A 22,250-nucleotide genomic window follows, 5' to 3' on the forward strand; every position below is an offset into this window, starting at 1 on the left:
TTAGTCAGTGGGATATTAATGCAGCATAATGTTTGCATAATATAAACGTATGCCTCTTCCGTTACTCGTATATTCTTTCGTGATAACAATTACTGTAAGTGAAGAAAATGCATACATAGTGACCTAACTATATTTTTTCTCTCATGGCCTCGTATTTACGGTATGCCATTTTTCAGGCACAATACGTAGTTGTCATTGATTTCCTAAAACTACTAAATATACCAGAAGACAGACCTACTGACCCATACTTGTAAATATTGTTCCACTCGTAATGTTACACCAGACACACACACACACACACACACACACACACACACACACACACACACACACACACACACACACACACACACACACACACACACACACACACACACACACCATTAATACAAATAGATGCAATGCAACAAAGCAGCAGAGATTGGGATGCTCATTCTTACAGAACATTATAGTGAACACGTGAGGCAGAGATAAACAGACAGACGCAGACAGACATATTGATTTAAAAAAGTAACATGTACTTGTTATAAGCAATTCTAAGTGACCATTAATTTCCCGTTCATTCCCATTCATTCAAGCATTTCAGCGTTGAGACGCAAAGGTAGTGTAAGTGTTGAGGCAGCGGTGGTAGTGGCCCCTTCACCTCGCAGCGAGGCAGGAAGGGGAGGCGAGGGACACCAGCAGTGACTGGCCTGAAGGCGCCTTGCGTCCCGCCTCCTCTCTTGCGACCCTTGATTGCCATCATCCATCAATCGCAGCATGACTTGTGCTCCTCCTCTTCAGCCTCACTTAACTACCACCACGCTTCCCGGAGAAACCGTAACCCTATGCCATCAGAGCCGACAGAGCTGGTTGCATTAAGATCTTTAACTGTTAATATAACGGTGTTAGTATCTACGGGTTCAGGCCTAAAAGCAGAGATAATATTAATATTAGACTGAGGGAGATGGACGACAGATTTACCTTCTGTGAGCGTTTAAAAGTGAATTCTCCAACACTAGGAAAGAAATTATTGAACTCTTCGGCTTTATCACTTAGATTATAAAAAAAATATAGATAGTGTGTTTATTTTTCTGACTAGGGATAATTTCATTAATGACGTTCCATGTGGCCGAAGTGTTCCCTTTACTGCCTTTGAGACGGTTGTGATAATGATGCGCCCTAGTTTTATTATTATTATTTGTTTATTTTTTTGCAATTTTCTTGGCAGTTTTTTGTCAACTTGTTTTTTATTATCTTACTGATTTTATTACCCGTTGTCATCATATCATCATTAGAATCACCTAGGATAAAGATCCTTTTATCACGCAGACCTACCATCCTAAAAACATCTTGAATGTAGTCAAATGATGTGGCTAAAGCCTTAGGGTGTCGATATACACAACCAATGATGATGGCCGGCAACTTCCTGCACTGTATCTTTACCCATACATCCTCCACGCCTGTCGGTCTTGGCACATCTAGGTTAATGACAGAGGGATTGAGGGTACTATGGACATACATGCATACCCCGGCTCCTCGGCCATTGTCACATTTAAAAATCAATCACAATTAAGAATTTCTACGTAACCATCTGGGGTGTTTGCTTGAAGTCATGTTTCACTCATACATAAAACATCGATATTTCTATCTATTATCAATAACTTTACCTCGTCCAAACTCGATAACAGTGATTGTGCATTAATGTGTTTGACAGTTAGCGAATCCTTTTTTAACTCCTATATTTCAACAACGGCAGATGCTTCCTTGCCATCATCCTATGCCCTATACTGTTGACGTAAGCGGCTCTTATGACCTAAACGTTGACAGCTGCCACATAAGAGTTTGTGGTCAAATCTACAATTTCTTTGAACATGATTGAATTCGCCGCAATTGTAACACCCTGTTTTTTTTTTCTCTCTCTCTCACTAGCATATTTATTTCTTTCCGTTCTGTAACCATGCTAGTTATCACTGTACGTTTCCTGCGTTTCAAACACCGGTGTTTCTGCACTAGGTGGCTTGTGTTCCATCTGCCCACTCCTGAGGTGTAGGCGTGGGCTTGATTATAAGCTGTATAGTGTCTGCCATTCAGCGTTCTCCTCAGGGTTGTATCGTGCAGACCGGGGCTGAATGCATCCTCCTCTTTGTTCCAGCCTGCCTCATGTTTTCTTGTCATTGCCCTGGCAGGTGTGAGATGAGAAGGACCTCGTGGTTTAGGAGCAGTGGGGGGCTGATGGGAAGCTTTATGGGTGGGAGACTTTCGGGTGTAAGACTTGCCTTGTTGGGTTGTTCTGCTATGAGCGCATAGGGAAACAATACCCGCGTAGGTTTGTGGGCCGCGGGAGCCAGCTCTCAGTTTGTTTGTTTTTTCTCTATGTATGTATAGTGTCGAAATAGCAAAGGCATCGTAGAAAACACTAATATCTGGAGCTTCATCACTGTGTTTCAGGGAAAATATGAGTAAATCGTGTGAGTCTTGCCGTGGTAGGAAAGACTGCTTCCTGCGGGACCTTATCAAAAGAGCGTCTGGCACTGGTTTGGCAAGCGGTGGGACTAATAAAATAGGATGTCTTTGGTAATGCGTATATAGGAATATTATTGCCTGCGAAACACTACCTTGGCTTTGCAGTGAGGCTTTTGTATTCAGATGACCGCGGGATCTCTGAAATATGTAGACACAACTATACTAGGCAGGTCCAGTGAAAGGTATCACACTAAATGTATTGCTTCATCCAGACGAGTTAGCAGCACAAGCATGAAGTAGGGTGGATCTCACAGGTGTTTGCTTTTGTTGAGATCCTTACCAAGAAGCGGTGACATCCAGAACCAACAGCAACTACGAGATCTTTGTGGTCTGTGGAGCCTTTGTTGTTGTTGTTGTTTTGTTGTGTAAGACGACTTTATAGGGAACATCCTGTGTCCTCGCAGTAACCACACGAAAATGCAGGTATCTAACTAGGAGTAATCAGAGAGTTGTTGTTGTTGTTGTTGTTGTTGTTGTTGCTGTTGTTGTTGTTGTTGTTGTTGTTGTTGTTGTTGTTATCAGAACCACAAATGGAGGAAGGTGGATGTGTTGTATTACTGAGCAACAATAAAGAAAGAAGAATAGATGAGTCAGGCCACCTTGGTGGAGATACTCAAAAGTGACTTTCATGTTTTGTGCCGTGAATACTTTTTATGGCTAGACTGAAGTGGTACTTATTATTTTCTAAGTATATCCTTGCTATTTTTTTTTTTTTAGATTTTATTTTGCTGCAGGTGTTGTGCATAATTAACATTCTCAGCGTTTCAAGTGTGTTCTGTTTTCAGTGTTGTTTTTCATGTATCCATGTGTTCTTGCTTGGAGGAATTTGACACGTTTTATTTATGACATTTCGTGTTTTTCTTCAGTATTTATTCTTTCGTTTTTTTGTTCATGTGTATGTTGTAACTCATGTAGTAAAGGATTTGTGGTGGTTTTGTTTATGATGCTTCATTTTTAGCTCTTTTTAGAATAGTCAAGCTGCATCACTTTCTTATGTGGATGTTTTGATATTTTCAGGAATGGATGGCAGGTGGTGCCGCGGTGAACACTGCCAACACGTGCAGGAGGAAAGTGCGTACCTGTTTCATTACATCATGTGCACTCTGTTTTCGAACTCGATGTTAAACTTTTTTTTTCCATGTCAACCGAAACCTGTCTGATGCCTGCCTTTCTCCTGTCTGCTTCCCACGAATCTATGAAGGAAAGAAAGGATATGCTTCCATGGTATCGTGTCAGTAGTATTATGCATTCAAGGATTAGTTTAAACCTTTTTCCAGAGCGTTGTTTTGTCTCCAATTTTTCTGCCTTCCCAGGGTATATATATGAAAGAAGAATGTAAATTTAGTCTATACTGTTCATTGCAACATCTTACAGGGAAAAAGTTCTTTGAGGATTAACCGAGAATCTTTTTCAAAGCTATAATTTTTGTATTTCAGTCTTCGTGTGCTTATTTTAGTGTATGCATAGAGAAAAGAAGGATTCGATATCATACATTTTCTATAATAGTGTCATCTTTATATTTACTTGGAAATTCAGTTGAAACCTAACATTTAGGTATCATTTTTGCGTTCCAATTTTTTTTCGTATGTATCTTTTGTATGTACGAATATACGAGTAAAGAAAGGAAAGATGCAATTACAAAAAAACTTTCCAGCATAACAGGAATATTCACCTGAGACTTTATTAGGTAACAAATATCAGATCTTCTAATTTATCCGTTTATTTATCGTTTACTGTGTTTTAACGTTATGTAGATTAATAATATTTTGCATGTTATGATAAAGTGTCCTTGGAAACTATTACTGTAACACATTTCATTTAGTGTGGATTTGATTTCCACGTAAAAAAAAACAAATAAATAAATAAATAAAAATAGAATAAAATAAAATAAAAATCTTTCCTTCTATTGAGAAAACATATTTACATTTTCTTTGTTCAATTGGTATTGATATTATTTTTAACTCTGATTTCCCGAGAAGCGTTACTACCATGATATTTAGCGTCATAACCTTTGCTGCAGCTTTATTCAAGTAAAATCAAAGAGAGGAAAGCTTGTATTGTTCTGTGAAGTGTTCTTATTTGTCTCTGTGTGTGTTGATTGTCACCTTGAAAAGTCAAGGTGACGTGGGCCTTGATGACTAGAGCCGGCCCACACTATTTGTCTCCCTTTTTTTAGAGGCTCGTCGTTGTAGATTTCTGAAAATATTTGTTTCATTACGTTTTTAATTTTCCTTGTCAGCGAATGAAAGAAAATTTATGATTTTCTTTATTATTTAGTAACGTATTGAATATCTTTGGAGGGATTATTCCCCTAGCGGAGCGAGGGGGCTCTATTTTTGTTACTGCACATCTGTACACCCCACCGCTCCCGCCTGGCCCTGGAGGGTACAACAATGATTTGGCCAGGAGCACCTTTTGTTGTCCATTGCATATAAAAATTTCGATTTCAGTTTCCGAAACACTTCTTGGTTGTTAACTTTTGGAGGCGTATCTTTCTTATTTTACGTAATTTCTTCGTCAGACTCACCTTTTTTGCTGTATTTTGCATATTTCGATTTATCGACATGTGGGCGAAGATTTCTGCCTCGCAACTCTTGCAACTATCGCCTCATCACTACAGAACGAGTTGGAGGGCGCAAAATGCACGAATTATTTGCCATAACTCACTTCATACACGGAATAGCCAGTCTTGGTTGACACCATCAGACTCAGACACTTTTTTTTTTCTTTTTGTCTTGAGGGTTTAACACAGTCCTCTGATTCTGTGTTTGTCTTGTCGGATGCAGCAGCGGCGGGATCTTTTTCCTTCTTCACGGCCAGACGACGAGGACTGGCTTTTTCCTGTTCCTCCTGACACACTCACAATTTACCGGTGAGTGACGGGGACGGAGCTGTGTACGTCCTTCCATTTTTAGGTTTACATTTAAGTGAAGCCTGTCATGCTTGTCTATGTTATTCCATGTGCATGTAAGGTAAGGCTGCTTGACAAAGTGTCTGACTCACTGCAGACAGTTGCTTTATGCTGTACTGTAATAAACAAGTTATTTCTCAGTGAGTCACAAAAGTGCCTCTCAGTACGATGTGGTAATGAAAAGTAGAATATGAAATAAATAGATAATAAATAAGTGAATAAATAAATAAATAAATAAATGGATGGATTAATGCATACCCCAGAGAACATTTCATACCTACTGAGCTTACCATAGCAAATACACTGATATGCTACAAAAAATGCACACAAGTATATGAAGATGGAAAAAAATGGGGGAAGTCTGTCTTGTGTTGTTATTTCTATGGTTACTGCTCTTCTGAATTTGCAATCAGCATGCGTCTCTCCTTTCCCACGCTGACGCTACACAAGACTTTCACCTTTATTCCGTTCCCTTTCAGTAGTCCAGGAGTGAGTTAAGCAATATCTTCATTCTTTCATCCCCTTCATTGGTAAACTCTGGAATTATCTGCCTGTTTCTGTTTTTTTTTTTTTTTCCCCTTCCTGTGACTAGTTGTTTTAAGAGTATTGAGGCACTTCCAGAAGCATATTTAAATTTTTTATTGTTGACTTTTTTTTTTTTCTGTATGTATGGAAGTGGCAACTGAAAAGACATTTCTTTGTTCCTCTGTTTGCCATTCGCCAAGAAGATATGAGAGTGTGAGTATAAGTAGTGGCTATATGCAAATGTTACAATACCATTTTATACTGACTCTAAATTAAAAATGTATTGCATTGTTTACTGAAGTGTTTCAAGTTGGGCCGTCCAATATCTTTTGCATCTAATTGATTTTTGTGTTCGGCTATTTGAAATTTAATTTCTAAAATGCAGTTCCATGTTTTTAAGAAGAATAAAGGGTTGGAGAAAAAAAAAGCTTTCCTGAGTTTTAATAGGTGAATGTTAATAACATTAGTAGTAGTAGTAGTAGTAGTAGTAGTTGTAGTAGTAGTAGTAGTAGTAGTAATAGTAGTAGTAAAGAGCAGGATTATCAGCTGCAGTGACACCAATTCAGTTTTTCTATTATTTGTATTTTCTTACTATTATTCCACACCTTGTCAATCCACGCAAGGAAAAAAAAAAGAAAAGAAAAAAATAAAACATATTAAAAAAGTGAGAGGCAAGACCAGCAAGTGGAACACGCCCTGCCTTCTCCATAGACTTCACGGGTTTACTGCCGCGCTTCCTGCCTGATGATTATACAGTCTTACGCTGGAGGTGCTTAATGTGGTGCATTTGTGTGAAAGAATTTACTTTTTGCCTTGAATATTTGTCTGTCTCTCTCTCTCTCTCTCTCTCTCTCTCTCTCTCTCTCTCTCTCTCTCTCTCTCTCTCTCTCTCTCTCTCTCTCTCTCTCTCTCTCTCTCTCTCTCTCTCTCTCTCTCTCTCTCTCTCTCTCTCTCTCTCTCTCAGTGACGTGCAGCAGTGTAGGTGTCGAGAGCAGAGCAAATGGCCAAATGTACGGCGACGGGCTAGTGTTTGCATGCGCCACGTGGGGTGTGCAGTTTCTATTTAAAAGAGAAAGGCAAGTGGTCGGCCGGGGACAAGGAGGAGGAGGAGGAGGAGGAGGCGTAGCGTAGCGTGGTCTGCATGGCGTGCAGGATTATGTGACGCTCAGAGGCAGCTTCCCTACACTGTTAGCTTCTATTAGAGTGAGCCACGTGACGGGGTGCGCTCTCAGGGTGATTGCTTGTATTCTATGTAGCCTGGCGGGGCTGTGGCACTCCCTGCAGGTTATTGGCTCAGGAGGGTGAGGTAATGTCGGATGTTAGTGTGGTACTCTGCTGTGGGTGATGAGTTGTGTTTGTAATGATACAGCGCCTAAAGTTTGTTAAAGTGATGCAGCTTGTAGAGCATAAATACAGTGACATCATCACCACTATAGTCTCTCCCTTTACGCTGTGACGGAATGATGTAGTTGTGGTGATGTAGTCTGGGATAATGATGTACACTTGAAAAAAAAAAAAATGCCAGTAATATCAACAGTTCCATTCTCGTGAAAGGTTCAATGTTCCTTCATTATCTTGTTTATCTTCAGCATTTCCACTTTATGTTCACTTAACTTGACAAGTGTGTTCCACGTGTGTCCCTAGGCGAAAAAAAAAAAAAACGTACCATTTTATACTCCTTTTTCATATCTTGATTTATACAAAACTTTTTTCAATGATGTACTCCGTAAAACACTATTTTCTTTTTTGTCAGCCCTCTTTTTGTCATTATATGTTTCTAGCTACAAGCAAGTTTCTCCAGAAAAGAAAAGAAAAAATATCATCCTGTTGTTATATTCCTTTTTCATATCCTCACACAGAGAACAATTTTTAACAATAAATAGGGGTAAACTTTAGCCTCACCTCCTGCATCTCATCTTAATTTGTCTGTAGAAAGGAAAAAATCTAAGTTCTTTTCCATATATTCATTCATATAGACCATTTTTTTTTTGTCTTTAATAATGTATAGGATTAAAACATAGCCTCACTTCCTCTATCTCCTTTTTATCGTGATATGTTTTGACCCCACACGCTGGTTTGGTCCGCCTGCCCGTCTTGCCCGCCCCCATCCCCCTGACAGACCCGCGTGTGGCCGTGGAGTGTGGCTCCCCTAATGCTCATCCAGTATTGCTCTTAAAAATGATCCCGTGATGCGTCTACAGAATGGTTGCTTAAAGTGTGTTCCTGGGGTGGGGGGTGGAAGGGGATTGATGTGGCTTTCTGGCCTAGAACGCTCTCTCTCTCTCTCTCTCTCTCTCTCTCTCTCTCTCTCTCTCTCTCTCTCTCTCTCTCTCTCTCTCTCTCTCTCTCTCTCTCTCTCTCTCTCTCTCTCTCTCTCTCTCTCTCTCTGTCTTAGCTCGAGTTATGATTTCACTGGGTGATTTAAGAACATTTTCATGTGTCATTCATCAGCCATGACTTCCAACAGAAGCAGCAGCGGCAGCAGGAGGAGGAGGAGGAGGAAAGAATACAAAGGAATACAAAGGAATGCACTGGAAGACCAAACCTTGACGTATTGACGAGGCTGTTTTGATAATTATTCTACATTAATTATTTGTGGGAGATACAGGATAGTACAGAAGGTTCCTCCCCACCAATCCCTCCAGCAGAAGCTGACAAGATACAGGAACTGATACCACGTGGTATAGAAAAACCACATAGAACTTGAGAGAATAGTGAGGGAAAGAGTTGTGGTCTGTCTACTTTTGTTTGTGAGGGAGAGTGTAAATGCATGATAGTTGTGTGATGTGGTGTGTGCGTAGCGCAGGTGAAGGCACAGTTTGGTTGTTGAGGGGTGGTGCAGCATCCTTGCGTTGCGCTTTCCAGGGAGGCGGCAGTCAATCAGGCCACAGCTTCGGTCACTGGGTCTGTGTACCTTCCCTTTAGAGGCTGCCTACACAGGTTATCCCCTGCAACTTTGACCTCTAGTACTTAAAATCACAATGTTGATCAATAACAGGAAAATGCGGACGAAGAAAATGAGGATTACATGTGATTACAATGGATAACCAAAACAGAAACACTCCCACAGGTCTTTACATATCGCTTTGGAATTAATTTAGATTAACTACCATTTAGTAAAGTAAGCTAGAGCAGTGTATGACTTCTGCCAAACCGACACGTCCTTGTGCTTGTGCCGGCGTGGGAAAACCATCGTGCAGTGTGGGAAAAACTGGCTGCATTTTGATTGGAAAGAATGAAGTGAGATTTTATCATGATTCCTATGAAAAAAAAAAAAAAAGAGGAGGAGGAGGAGGAGGAAGAGGAGGAGGAGGAGGAGGAGGAGGAGGAGGAGGAGGAGGAGGAGGTGGTGGTGGTGGTGGTGGTGGACGTGGTGGTGGTGGTGGTGGCGGTAGAGTTCATAATTTTTCTGTTCCTCCTCCTTAGGGTGAATTGTAGAGTTTTTTACTCTTCTGAAAATTGCACAAGTTTTTCTTTCTTATTGCACAAAATAAAAAAAAAAATCAATAATTCCGAAAAGACGGTATTCAAATTTAAGAGAAAGAAAGCTTTTACACTTGTCTTATTCATTGTGACGTAACATTCTGAGGTAATTTGTGCGCCCACAGGCAGAGACAAAAGGGTGTTTGAAGTGGACGCTTTTGCTAATGCCGTTATTACTCTCTAGTGCAGTGGTTTTCATCTCTTTTCAGGCCACGGGCCACTAACAAAAACAAAAAGAAAATGTGGACCCTTTCAATTTTGTTTTAATAGAACTAATCAACAATGCAGTTCGTTGGCCAGTGGCCACAGGCACGGTGGTCCACAGCACTTGACGACTCGTGTAGCCGCGTGGGAGCTGACAGAAATGAACAGGATGGCTCGTCACCTTGACGCGTATAGTACAAGTATGTTCTCAGGCCCTAGTCCCGGATGGCGGCGTGAATCTTGAACATTCGTTGTAGATTAAACTTAGAAGTGACTCGAAGTATTACCTAACAGCTACAACTTAGACTGTCAATGGTTCTCTTAGATAGAAATGTACTAATAGTAGTTATTCATTTTGATCAAATTGTTCATACTGAATTTTCCATTTAATTTTTATCAGCAAATACAGTAGGCATCCTGTGGACCACCCTAAAGAGTCACTGTGGACCACCAGTTGAGAACCATTTCTCTAGTCAGATTGTTTCATGTGGAAGGGTCAAATAATTTAAAAGGGCTCTTGAGAACTCTTCGGGGCTGAATGTAATGCAGGTCTTGCGAGTGATGCTCGTCAGAGAGAAGCATGTGTTCTTTAAAATTTCAGTACTTTTTTTTTTCTGTGCGTTGAGTTAGGTATTAATTTACTTTTATGATCAAGTGTCATCTGACTACCACTTAATGCTTCCTTGAACTGCCTTACTACGGTTCTTTTCATGGATAAAAATTCCAAATAACGTGTTACATTTCATTTGTGGCATGATTTCCCTTTAAAATGAATGCAAAGCAATCAATGTGGCACGTTCCATATCCATTATTGTGTCACTTTATTATGCATACAAACACTCCTATTAACGTATCACATCCCGCCCCTGGTGTGATTCCCCTCACCATGAATACAAAGCAATCCAAACGCTACAGTTCAGCCCTGCTCATGAAACACACGCTCTGATACAACTAGGCTTTTCACTTACTTTCAGCCCTTGTTTTCTCTTTAATAGTGCGAGAGTTGACTGGCCTCTTCACTCTTTGATCCCTTTCACAGTTAAACTCCGTAATTCTCCCTGATTTTTATCTAACTTCCCAAACTTGTTATGACTTGAACTGATCATATATGTTTACTCACCTCCGTATGACTTGAGTTGCTATAAGAGACGAGTATCAAGACACCTTCCTAACTAAATGAACCAACCTGATTTAACTCTCTTTTCCATCCACTCTTTACCATGCGGAAATTAAGTGGTATTGTAAACTGTAACCAAATTGTTACCCTTATGATCTATTCTAGACTCTAATAAGTGATCTGGAGACTATGATAATAACACGCTCCCTCCACTGCACACCAGCTGTCCGTAATGTATCATGTCCAGTGGCTGTTAATATAAACTGACGCTCTATTAACCTGTCATCACTAATCAGTAATCATTCACGCACAAGCTCATCCTCGTCACCACAACATCACCATCACCGTCACCATCACCACAGCTTACACAACACTCCACCATGATTCTGTCCCATACATCACCCCCGCCACCACTAATCATTCCTATTTAATCTCCCATCCCTCACCACCACCACCACCACCACCACCACCACCACACCTCACTCTCAACTTCTCTCATTTTCACGAGCTCCTTTCTTCTCTTCCCTCGCTCCACCATCCTTCATCCTCTCTCCCTTACGTTCCATCCTTCCTTTTGTCGACATAATGCTTGCAATAGACGCCCTTCCTCTTCCTCCTCCTCCTCCTCCAGTCCCGTAGTATTAGCAGGGCCTTGTCTCCCCTCATAAGCAGGGAGCTGTGGGAGGAACTGGAGGGATGCTTATTGGAACATGTCGAAATAGCGTTGCCTAGCCGCCGCCGAGTATAGGAGTGTATTGAGGGTGCATTATCTCGGTACAGTGGCGGTGAACGGGGAGATGGATCGGTGAGTATGTTCAGGCGCAGATAGAGAAATGTGTTGTTGGTATTTAATTAGATATACTTATAAATAGATGGGTAGATAAACAGTTTAATAAGTAGAAAATAGATTAGATTAATAGATAGATAGACAGACAGACAGACATGGATAATAAGTACATAAGTGGGAATATATATTGTTAAATCCCCGTTGTTAGATAAGAAGGTAGAAGTATTAGATAGGGAGAGATACACAGATAAAACATCGACGAATGGATAGGTAAGTGAAGAAACACAGGAAGGTAGGATGGTTGAAGAGCAATATACATAAACAAATAAGAAGAAAGTGTAAATGTAAGCGATGAATCAGATAAAGAGAGAAATTAGCTGTATATTGATGGACAGAACATATAGAAATGCAACTGTAAATCATGGTAAACAAACTAAGATAAATAAAGGTATGTACTATGTTAGAAGGAAATTACATTAGAGAGTCAGCCAGCATATCAGACATTCAGAAAGCAGCACAGACAAAGACACATAGACAGACTGACTGATGGGTGCATATGCCAAATGAAATAGTAAACAAACATACATATATAGAATCATTACAAAAAGAAAAATATCAGAGACTTTGAGGCAGACACTGAATTTCGCATAACGAAGATATATGTATGTTCATGTTTCGTAAATTGCACACGAGCTATGGATAAAAAAGAGAGATTTTGCATATAAACCTAGAGAAACAAAAGAAAGCAAAACATTATAAAACACAAAAGAGACAATAAAAAAAAAAACATGAATCCTCCTATCTGTGAATCACGTTGTAGACAGAGGCGCCCACACACACACACACACACACACACACACACACACACACACACACTTTCCTATCGACAAAAATACACACAGTTATCCTGCTAGTCTATGAATTACCTTACCAGAAATGGAAAATGCATAAATGTTATGAATTTTATGTATTGTTGTGTGGATCACTTCAATTGTGTTGAAATCTTAACGGCAGAACCATGGAGAGAGAGAGAGAGAGAGAGAGAGAGAGAGAGAGAGAGAGAGAGAGAGAGAGAGAGAGAGAGAGAGGATGTCTTGCAACACAATACACATATGCATGTGTATATCGTGCACACTTTTCTGCCTCTTTCTTCTTTCTTTTATGCGACATTTGGAAAAAGCAAATGTTGAGATAGTGTGCGTGCGTGTGTGTGTGTGTGTGTGTGTGTGTGTGTGTGTGTGTGTGTGTGTGTGTGTGTGTGTGTGTGTGTGTGTGATAATAGACAAACAGACAGTATAGACAAACAGTACAGATACATTAAAATACACAAAATTGCACCTAAGCTGGGGACAGAGACTCCCAAGCAATCACGCACCCACCCACACAAGAAAGACAGAAGGTCAAAGATATACTGATATACGTACTGACATACATTCTTCAACTGTTCGGTCAATGTGCTGACGCTACACGAACTTACATATTGTACTGTGCATCTCGAAGGAGTAACGCCGGGAGATGACAACGTCCGCCCTTTACTGCTCAGGGAAGCACAGGAACTGAGTGTGTTGCTGGCTGTTTGTTGGAGTTTCAGGATTCACGAAGGCTGACGAAGAGTTTCAAAAGTAGGAGTGTATTGGAAAGAGAGAGAGAGAGAGAGAGAGAGAGAGAGAGAGAGAGAGAGAGAGAGAGAGAGAGAGAGAGAGAGAGAGAGAGAGAGAGAGAGAGAGAGAGAGAGAATAATGATAAAGAAATCACAACAGGAGGGAAATAAGCAGATATATGGAGAATGCATCGGACTAGAAATAGGAAGAGAAGGAAAAGGAAGAGGAAGAGGGGAAAAAGAAGGAGGAGGAGGAGGAGGAGGAAGAGGAAGAGCATTATCGGACATAAAAATGGAAGAGAGGGAGATGAGATGGAGGTAAATGTAGAGGAAGGAAAGTAAGTAGCAAGAAGTAAGATGAAATGAAGGAGGGAATGATGTAGAAGGATGCAAAATGAGATTATAAAGAGAGGGAGAGAAGGAATCAGAATCAGAATTAGAATCGGAACCTCTTGGTCTGTTATTGTTTGAACTTTTTTTCTGCAAAACAAATAGATTCAGTACATAAGTAACAGAAAAAAAAAACAGTAGAAAATATAGCTGTAAATGCCAATGACACCTTGCAGTGCATAAAGAATAAAAAAAACAAGGTCTCCATCGTTACAAATACTGAACTATTAAAACTTACATCTTACAAGTTACGACACGGAAATAAAAGGACAAATCCGCTACACTGCAATGATGGTGCTGATGACGGTGATGACGGTAATAATATTAATTATAATGGTAATAATAGTAGTAATAATAATAATAATAATAAATAATATATTATAAGTAATAATAATAATAATAATAATAATAATAATAATAATGATAATAATAATGATAATAATAATAATAATAATAATAATAATAATAATAATAATAATAACAACAACAGTACCACTTCACTACGTATCGCCTCACGCGGGGAGCAGGGGTGGGAGTGGCACAGGTCTTTCTTCTTTTTCATGCAGTATTCTTTTTTTTATACCTATGAAGCATAAACACACTTGCAGCCTCCGCTGGTCCCCCTACCCTCTCTCCCTTAATCCCTCCCGACGCCGCCCTTCCTCCCAGTCGGAAGCTTTCATCCTGCTGATAGGTAGTAAAGCCTGTGTGAAGAAGTGAGTGCTTCACCAGCTTTTTCAATGACATAATTTGATTGATGTCTATGTTGAGAGTGGACGTGAATTACGAATAAAGCAATCCGTGGTTCTCTGGGCTGAGTCATTCTCGTGCTGCAGGATGGACAGGTGTAATGTTGTGTTGTTGTTATTGTTGTTGGTGATGGTGGTGGTGGTGCAGCACAGGGGAGGGTTCCAGGAGGCGGCTCCAGACACAAGGAATGCCCGCCTCTGTAAAGTTCTCTGATCTCACCTACTGCTATTTGCACTCCACGACATGCTCCCACAAGTCAACAATTATCTAATTATCACTGTGGGAATGAACGCTCACATTAGAATCAGCAGCAGTTTTTTTATTGAATATTTCGTGCTGCATGAACACAGGAGGGGAAATCATGTGTTGAAATATATTTTGTTTACCGTTGGGGTTTCATGGCGTAGTGACAGTCTTGGGAACCCAGTGTGTGTGGGATGCCAGCGGTCATATCCCATAGAAAATACAATAAATGAATAACATGATGAAAATAATTCACATGATAATTCTTTAATACATACTGGCGTGAACATTAGATGGGGAAATAGACCAACTTTACAAAAAAGATGGGGAAGATGGGGAAATAGACCAACTTTAAAAAAAAGAAAAAGGGCCCTCGTGGCCCAGTGGGTAGAGTGATGCACTTGGAGTTTGGCGTGAGGGAAGTGAGGGGCGCGTAGGTTCGAACCCCCCTCTCGGAACTCACAAAAACCTTCAAAGAGCATCCCTCCATCACCATGTGTGCCTCAAACACACAGGTACGGTGATGGAGCTGCCCACGGGGAGGAGGGGAGGTGAGTGCGCAGCACCTCCCTACCCCTCCCCAGGGGAGGAAGGCACCGCCTTACCGCCCCCGGGAGAGCAAGGGAGGTGAGTGCACAGCGCTTCCCTTCTCTCCCCTACCTAACCCTGGCAAGTCTACGGGCTACCAGGCAAAAATTAATAAAAAAAATAAATAAATAAAAATAAAAAAATAAAGGTGAGTGCATAGCACTTCACCTAACAGGAAAAAAAATAAATGAAAAATAAAGGTGAGTGCATAGCACTCACCTACCACGAAAAAAAAATTAAATAAATAAATAAAAAAATAGAAAAAATAAATAAAATAAAAATAAATAAAAACCACCCTACCACCTCGGACCTCGGGAGAGCAAGAGAGGTGAGTGCACAGCACTTCCCTTCTCTCCCCAAGTCTACAGACTACCACACCAAAAAAGAATAAAATATATATAAGTATAAAGAAAAAAAAAACAATAAAAAAATAAAATAAGTCAATAAAATGAGTCTGGTAATCAACAATAAGTAATAAAAATAAATCAATACCAACCTGACTGACCCTGACAACTCCAAAGACCACCACCCCACCTGTGAAGCACGGGAGGTGAGTGTGCAGCACCTCCCTACCCTTCCCAGTCTCCCAGTTTGACTTTGACCAACAATCTGACTCATCCTAGCAACTCCAACTGTTCAGACCACCACCAGTATTCCCCACCCTAGCAACTGATCCTGGCAAGGTGAGTGCGTAGCACTTCCCGTGACTCATCCTGGCAAATTCTAAAGACCCATCATCCTGACTGGCCTTGGGGAGCATGGGAGGTGAGTGTGCAGCACCTCCCTACCCTTCCCAGTCTCCCAGTTTGACTTTGACCACCAACCTGACAACTGTACAGACTACCACCACTACCCCTCTGAGAGTGAGTGCGTAGCACTTCCCTTGACTGACCCTGACTGATTGGCCCCTGGCAGCTCAAAAAACAACCAACCTGACTGACTTACGGATATGTAATCACCAAACTGACTGGCCTTGAAGAGCATGGGAGGTGAGTGTGCAGCACCTCCCAACACTTCCCAATCTCCCAGTTTGACCTGATTCATCCTGGCAACTTCTAAGAGCAACTCCAAATGTACAGACCACCTGTACCTCCTATTCTCTGACCCACTCTGACCCTGATGGTGGTAGCTTCCCTACCACCAGCCTGACTGACCCTGGCAACTCTAAAAACAACCAACCAGACTGACTTACAAATCTTACTATAATCTGGCAACAGACCACCAAACTGACTGACCCTGGGGAGCATGGGAGGTGAGTGTGCAGCACCTTTCTACCCTTCCCAGTCTCCCAGTTTGACTTCCACTACCAACTCCAAATGTACCACCACCACCACCCCTCTGATGTTGGCAAGGTGAGTGCGTAGACTGACTGGACCTGACTGACTGACCCTGGCAACTCCAAAAACATCCAACCTGATAAATGTAACCTGGGGAGCATGGGAGGTGAGTGTGCAGCACCTCCCTACCCTTCCCAGTTTCCCAGTTTGACTTCCACCACTAATCTGACTCATCCTACCAACTCCAAATGTACCACAACTACCACCCCTCTGATCTTGGCAAGGTGAGTGCGTAGCACTTCCCTTGACTGACTGGGCCTGACTGACTGACCCTGGCAACTCCAAAAACAACCAACCTGACAAATGTAACCTGCGGAGCATGAAAGGTGAGTGTGCAGCACCTCCCTACCCTTCCCAGTCTTCCACCAACCTGACTTGAATTATGACTGGGTAGCAGGGGAGGTGAGTGTGCAGTACCTCCTACTTTCCCCTCTCTGACTACCCTACCACCAACTCAGACCACCAAACTGACTCTCTTAGAAGAACAAGAACAGGAAGCAACGCCATCAGAGGAAGAAGAAGCAGCAGCAGCAGCAGCATTACCGCCATCAGAGGATGAAAACAAGAAAAAGAAGCAGAGAAAAAGAACTACCACCACTTTTCTCAGAGGAAGAAGCAGCAGCGTCACCGCCATTGGAGGAAGAAACATATATATGTAAACTACGACTGGTCAAATCTCCGTTGGCGCCAGGCAAAGTTTAGAGAAAGAAAAAAAAAGTTCCAGGGGTCCATGTAAGGAAAGTACGCTAACTCAGTTAGGGGACTGACTATGAAAGTGCCAGGAAAGGCTGCTGCTTCAGACATCCACACTTCAACAATGCATGCGAGAATGTTGCTGTATTAGTTCTCTTTTTCCTTCTTTTTCTTCTCCTGCAGAAGACTGTCTTATTATTCCGTATTTTTTTTTTCTGATAATATATTCAATGTTTTTTTTTTTTTTTGCAGCACTTTCACCTTTTCTAAATCCATCCACCCTTTAAATTAAATAAATTTAGTACATTTATGTACCCTTTAGCCTTGGACAACTGATTACAAAAGAATTACATGAATATCTGACATTTTTCTGTAGTCTTAAGACGCCACGTCTCAAACACATGAGGCGCGGGTTGCGTTTGAGTGTACTGTAATATACCAATATAATACATGAATTTGTAATACTTTAATCACAATTTATATCTTTTCATACTAAGCAGTATGGCAACTTACTTCTTCTTCCTCATGACACTGGTCACGTCATGTACACTTCCATGTAGCCAACAATTCTGGGTAACCTTTGAAAAATATCATGCATCCTGGTGTGCACCATGCAACCAGGCTGACTTAACCTACGCCTCTGTAACCTAAGCTGGACACTTGAACAACTATAAATGCATTTTGTCTATCTTAGCTCCTGCAGGGCCGAGGTGGACAGGTGTTTGTCCAGGATGCCTCGTGTTACTTCTCACCGCGTGTTTTATCTGTTAGAGATTATTACACTAAATATGCTGCTGCTGCTGCTGCTGCTGCTGCTGCTGTTGCCGTCGCTGATCTTGCTGCTCTTGTTGGTATTGCTGCTTTTCCTTTCTTCCACAACAACAACAACAACAACAAAAGGAGCAACTACTACTACTACTACTAGTTCTACTACTACTACTACTAGTACTACTACTCTAGTACTACTACTACTACTACTTCTACTACTACTACTACTACTACTACTACTACTACTACTACTACTACTTTTATTGCTACTACTACTACTACTACTACTACCTACTACTACTACTACTACTATTACTACTACTACTGCTACTGCTACTGCTAGTACTACTAATGAACGGACGTGTTTAGTGAGCAGTGACCTGACGCTAATATAGCTGGCTAGTGTAGACATGGCGCCTTGTGTTGCTGAGTCGTCTGGTTGTGTTAGTTCTCCTGTTTTCGAGGCCTTCGTTGCGAAGGTCTCAGAGGTGGAGGCTGAGTTCCATCGGAGGATCTCGGAGGTGCAGGCTGAGTTTCGTGGGAGGATCTCAGACCTGCAGGCTGAGTTCTGTGAGAGGATCTCAGCACCTGAGGGATGGTCGTGCCCCCACCGTCACCTTACTTACTAAGGCGACGGAGGAGCAGTGTGTGTAGGGGAGGCAAGAGGGTGAAGGTCCTCAAGGCGCGGAGACGAAGAATCCCTTCAGTGTGCTGGAGGAAGGGAAGGAGATGGAGGTGGACATGGCGGGAAGAGACAAGAAGGGGCAGATGCAGCTACCCTGCCCCAAGGTAGAGTGCTTGTGTTTGGTGATAGTCGGGTTAGGCACTTAGATAGTGCGTTCTGTGCTAGGGATAGGAAGCGTAGGTCGAGGGTGTGTTTGGCGGGGGCCGGGATAGGGAAGGTAGCTGATAAGCTAGACACGTGCTTAGAAAAAGATGGGACCAAGCCCATTGTTTTTCTCAGTGCGGGAGGGAATGACCTTGGTAAGTTCAGGAGTGAGGAGCTTATCGGGAGGTTTCGACAGGCTTTGGACAGGATTAGGGTGCTGAGTGGCTGTCCAGGGCTATTACAGTGAATCGCAGGCTAGCGAATCATTGTAAGAGTAATGGATGGACGTTCATTGACAACTGGGACCTTTTCTATGGTAGGGACACCTTGTACGTCAGGGATGGAGTGCATTTGTCACGCCAGGGTGTTCGTGTTTTGGCCGAAACACTCGAGCGGAAGGTAACTGCACTCCAGCGCTTTTTTCGTTAGTCGGGAGGGAAGAAGGGGTAGTGAGGAGAAGGCGAGGGGCAAATTAGTTAAATCTAGAAAGGTAGCTAGCTCAGGGAAGGTGAAAAATAGCTTAAGTATTTACTACACAAACTGTAGAAGTATTCTGAATAAAATAGACTTGCTTAGAGGAATAGCTTGTGTAGAGAAATTTGATATCATTGCTTTTACTGAAACTTGGTTAGATATGTCAGAAAAGTATTTAATCCAGAAGTTAAGATAGATGATTATATACTGTTCTATAAAGATAGGGAAAACAGGAGAAGAGGAGGCGTCGCGTTATACGTTAGGGACACATTACAGTGTTGTATTAACAGTAGAATTAAAACAGATAACAAAGCAGAGTCGATATGGGTAGATATTAAGGAAAGATCGCAGTCAGTAGTACTAGGGGTAGTTTACAGACCACCGACCAGTACAAAGGAAATTAACGCCTCACTGTGGCAGGAATTAAATAGAGCAGGTAGATACAGTCAGGTATGTGTGGTAGGAGATTTTATTTTTAGGAATATCAACTGGAGTCTGATGGTGGGTAACAAGGAAACAGAGGAATTTCTTAAGGTAATTCAGGATAATTTTTTAAAACAGGTAGTCGTAGAACCAACAAGGGGGAATAATATTATATATTTAATTCTTACTAACAGGGAGGAAGCAGTCACGCACGTAGAGGTTGGAGGACAGCTAGGTAACAGTGACTATAGGGAAATTAGGTACAATTTAGAATGGGAAGAAACTTTTAGAAGCAAAAACACTAGTAAAATACATGACTTTAGGAGAGCAGATTTTGAGGAATTAAAAAGGTACCTCCAAGGAGTGGACTGGCAAGGGATGCAGGGTGAGGTCAGGTCAGGGACGGAGTTCAGAGAGATAAGGCAGGATGAGAGAGGTGAGGTGAGGCTTGAGGGTGTAGGACAAGAGGAGAGAAGATGTGTCCGGAAGGGGCGGAGGAAAGAGGAAGGGGGAGATAGGTGTGAGTATGTTGGAATGTCAGGTCATGCTGAAATGAGAGAGGTGAGGTCGAGGCGAGTAGATGAGGGAGTAAAGAGGATGGTAGGGGCCGAGATGAGGGGATTAGGTGAGGTAAATGTAGACCATAAATGGATGACTGCTAGGTTAAAGCATTATATAGGGCGTAAGAGAAATATATATAAGAGATTAAGGGCAGGTGAAGAAGTTTTAAGGTCTCAATATAATGAATCAGAACAGTCAGGAAGTTAACGAAGAAAGCTAAGAGCAATTATGAATTAAAGGTAGCCAGCCAGGCGAAGACGGACCCCAAGGGATTTTATCAGGTATACAGGACGAAGAATAAGGATACTATAGGTCCATTAAAGGCAGCAGATGGGGAGCTGGTTAGTTCTAGGGATTAGTAAACTTCTGAATAAGTATTTTTTTACTTTCTTCACCCAGGAAAACATGCAGGATATGCCAGATAGTGAACAGGTGTTTAGAGCAGATGAGAATGAGAAGCTGACAGATATTTCCATAACTAGGGAGATAGTGGAACAGGAGATAGATAGGCTAAAAAAGTTCAAGACACCAGGACCAGATATATCCCATAGTACTTAATAAATGCAAAGAGGTTATTAGTGAGCTGTTAGTCTCTGTCTTTAGGAAATCATTTGAATCAGGTGAGGTACCAGTAATGTAGAGGCAGGCTAATGTAGTTCCCATCTTTAAGAAAGGAGATAAAACTTTAGCGTCTAACTATAGACCTGTCAGCTTGACTTCAGTTGTAGGTAAAATATTAGAATCAATAATAGCGAGGAACATTAGGGAACATTTAGACAAACATAACTTGATAAATCAGTCACAGCATGGCTTCACGAAGGGGAAGTCTTGCCTGACAAACTTGTTGAGTTTTTACAGTAAAGTGTACGAGGCAGTAGATACTGGTGATAGTTATAATATCTTATTATCTAGACTTTAGTAAAGCTTTTGATAAGGTACCCCATCAAAGGCTCCTGAGAAAGGCTAGGGCACACGGGATAGATGGGAAGGTATTAGGCTGGCTTAGTGGCTTAGTGAGAGGCGACAAAGAGTTGTAATAAACGGCTCGAAATCTGACTGGGGTCATGTAATTAGTGGGGTGCCACAGGGATCAGTATTAGGGCCATTGTTATTTCTAATATATATATATATATATATATATATATATATATATATATATATATATATATATATATATATATATATATATATATATATATATATATATATATATATATATATAATCAATGACTTGGATAATGGAATTTGTAGTGATGTTAGTAAATTTGCGGATGACACAAAGATAGGTAGATTAATTAGGTCAGAATCGGATGCCATCGCCTTGCAGGTAGATTTAGATAAAATGAATGAATGGACGGACAGATGGCAAATGCAATTTAATATCAATAAATGCAAAGTACGTAGCGTAGGTAGAGGAAACTCACACAGTAGGTACACATTAAACAACTAAACTCTGGTAGGTACAGGGTACGAGAAAGATTTAGGAGTTATAGTTAGCTCTGAACTCCGTCTAGGGAAAAAAAATGCATAGAAGCCAGAAACAGGGCAAATAGGGTACTAGGATGAGTTTTTAGGAGTGTTAAAAGCAGAAGGCCGGAAGTAATATTAAAGTTATACTTGGCGCTGGTCAGACCTCATCTAGACTACGCTGTGCAGTTCTGGTCCCCCCATTACAGGAAAGATATAGGTCTATTAGAATCAGTACAGAGGAAAATGACTTAAAGATACAGGGGATGAGGAATATTCCTTATGAGGCGAGATTGAAGTTGTTAAATTTACATTCTTTAGAAAGACGTAGGTTAAGAGGGGACCTGATAGAAGTCTTTAAGTGGCATAAGGGTTATAACAAGGGGGATGTAGGCAAAATTCTTAGGTAGAACAAGAAATAACGGGTTCATGCTTGAAAAATTTAGGTTTAGGAAGGAGGTAGGAAAATATTGGTTCTCAAATAAAGTGGTAGATGAGCGGAACGGACTCAGTAGTCATGTTGTTAGTGCTAGGACACTAGAGAGCCTTAAGAGAAGATTAAACAGTTTTATGGATGGGGATAATAGATGGAAAT

General features: G+C 41.2%; 1 protein-coding gene across 13 annotated transcripts in view; it reads left to right on the forward strand.

The window, feature by feature from the left end:
• Positions 1-22,250, forward strand: part of LOC135101293 (circumsporozoite protein-like) — a 277,378-nt gene that overhangs the window by 245,871 nt on the left and 9,257 nt on the right. For 10 of the 13 annotated variants that reach the window (XM_064005026.1, XM_064005020.1, XM_064005025.1 and 7 more), the window contains one exon: positions 3,523-3,576. The exons of the other annotated variants lie outside the window; for them this stretch is intronic. In XM_064005026.1, the coding sequence (XP_063861096.1) occupies positions 3,523-3,576 (54 nt within the window). The remainder of the gene's footprint in view (positions 1-3,522; positions 3,577-22,250) is intronic. 13 annotated transcript variants of the gene reach the window in all.

The sequence above is a fragment of the Scylla paramamosain genome, chromosome 6 (genome assembly GCF_035594125.1).
Source record: "Scylla paramamosain isolate STU-SP2022 chromosome 6, ASM3559412v1, whole genome shotgun sequence".
NCBI classification, from domain to species: Eukaryota; Metazoa; Arthropoda; class Malacostraca; order Decapoda; family Portunidae; genus Scylla; species Scylla paramamosain.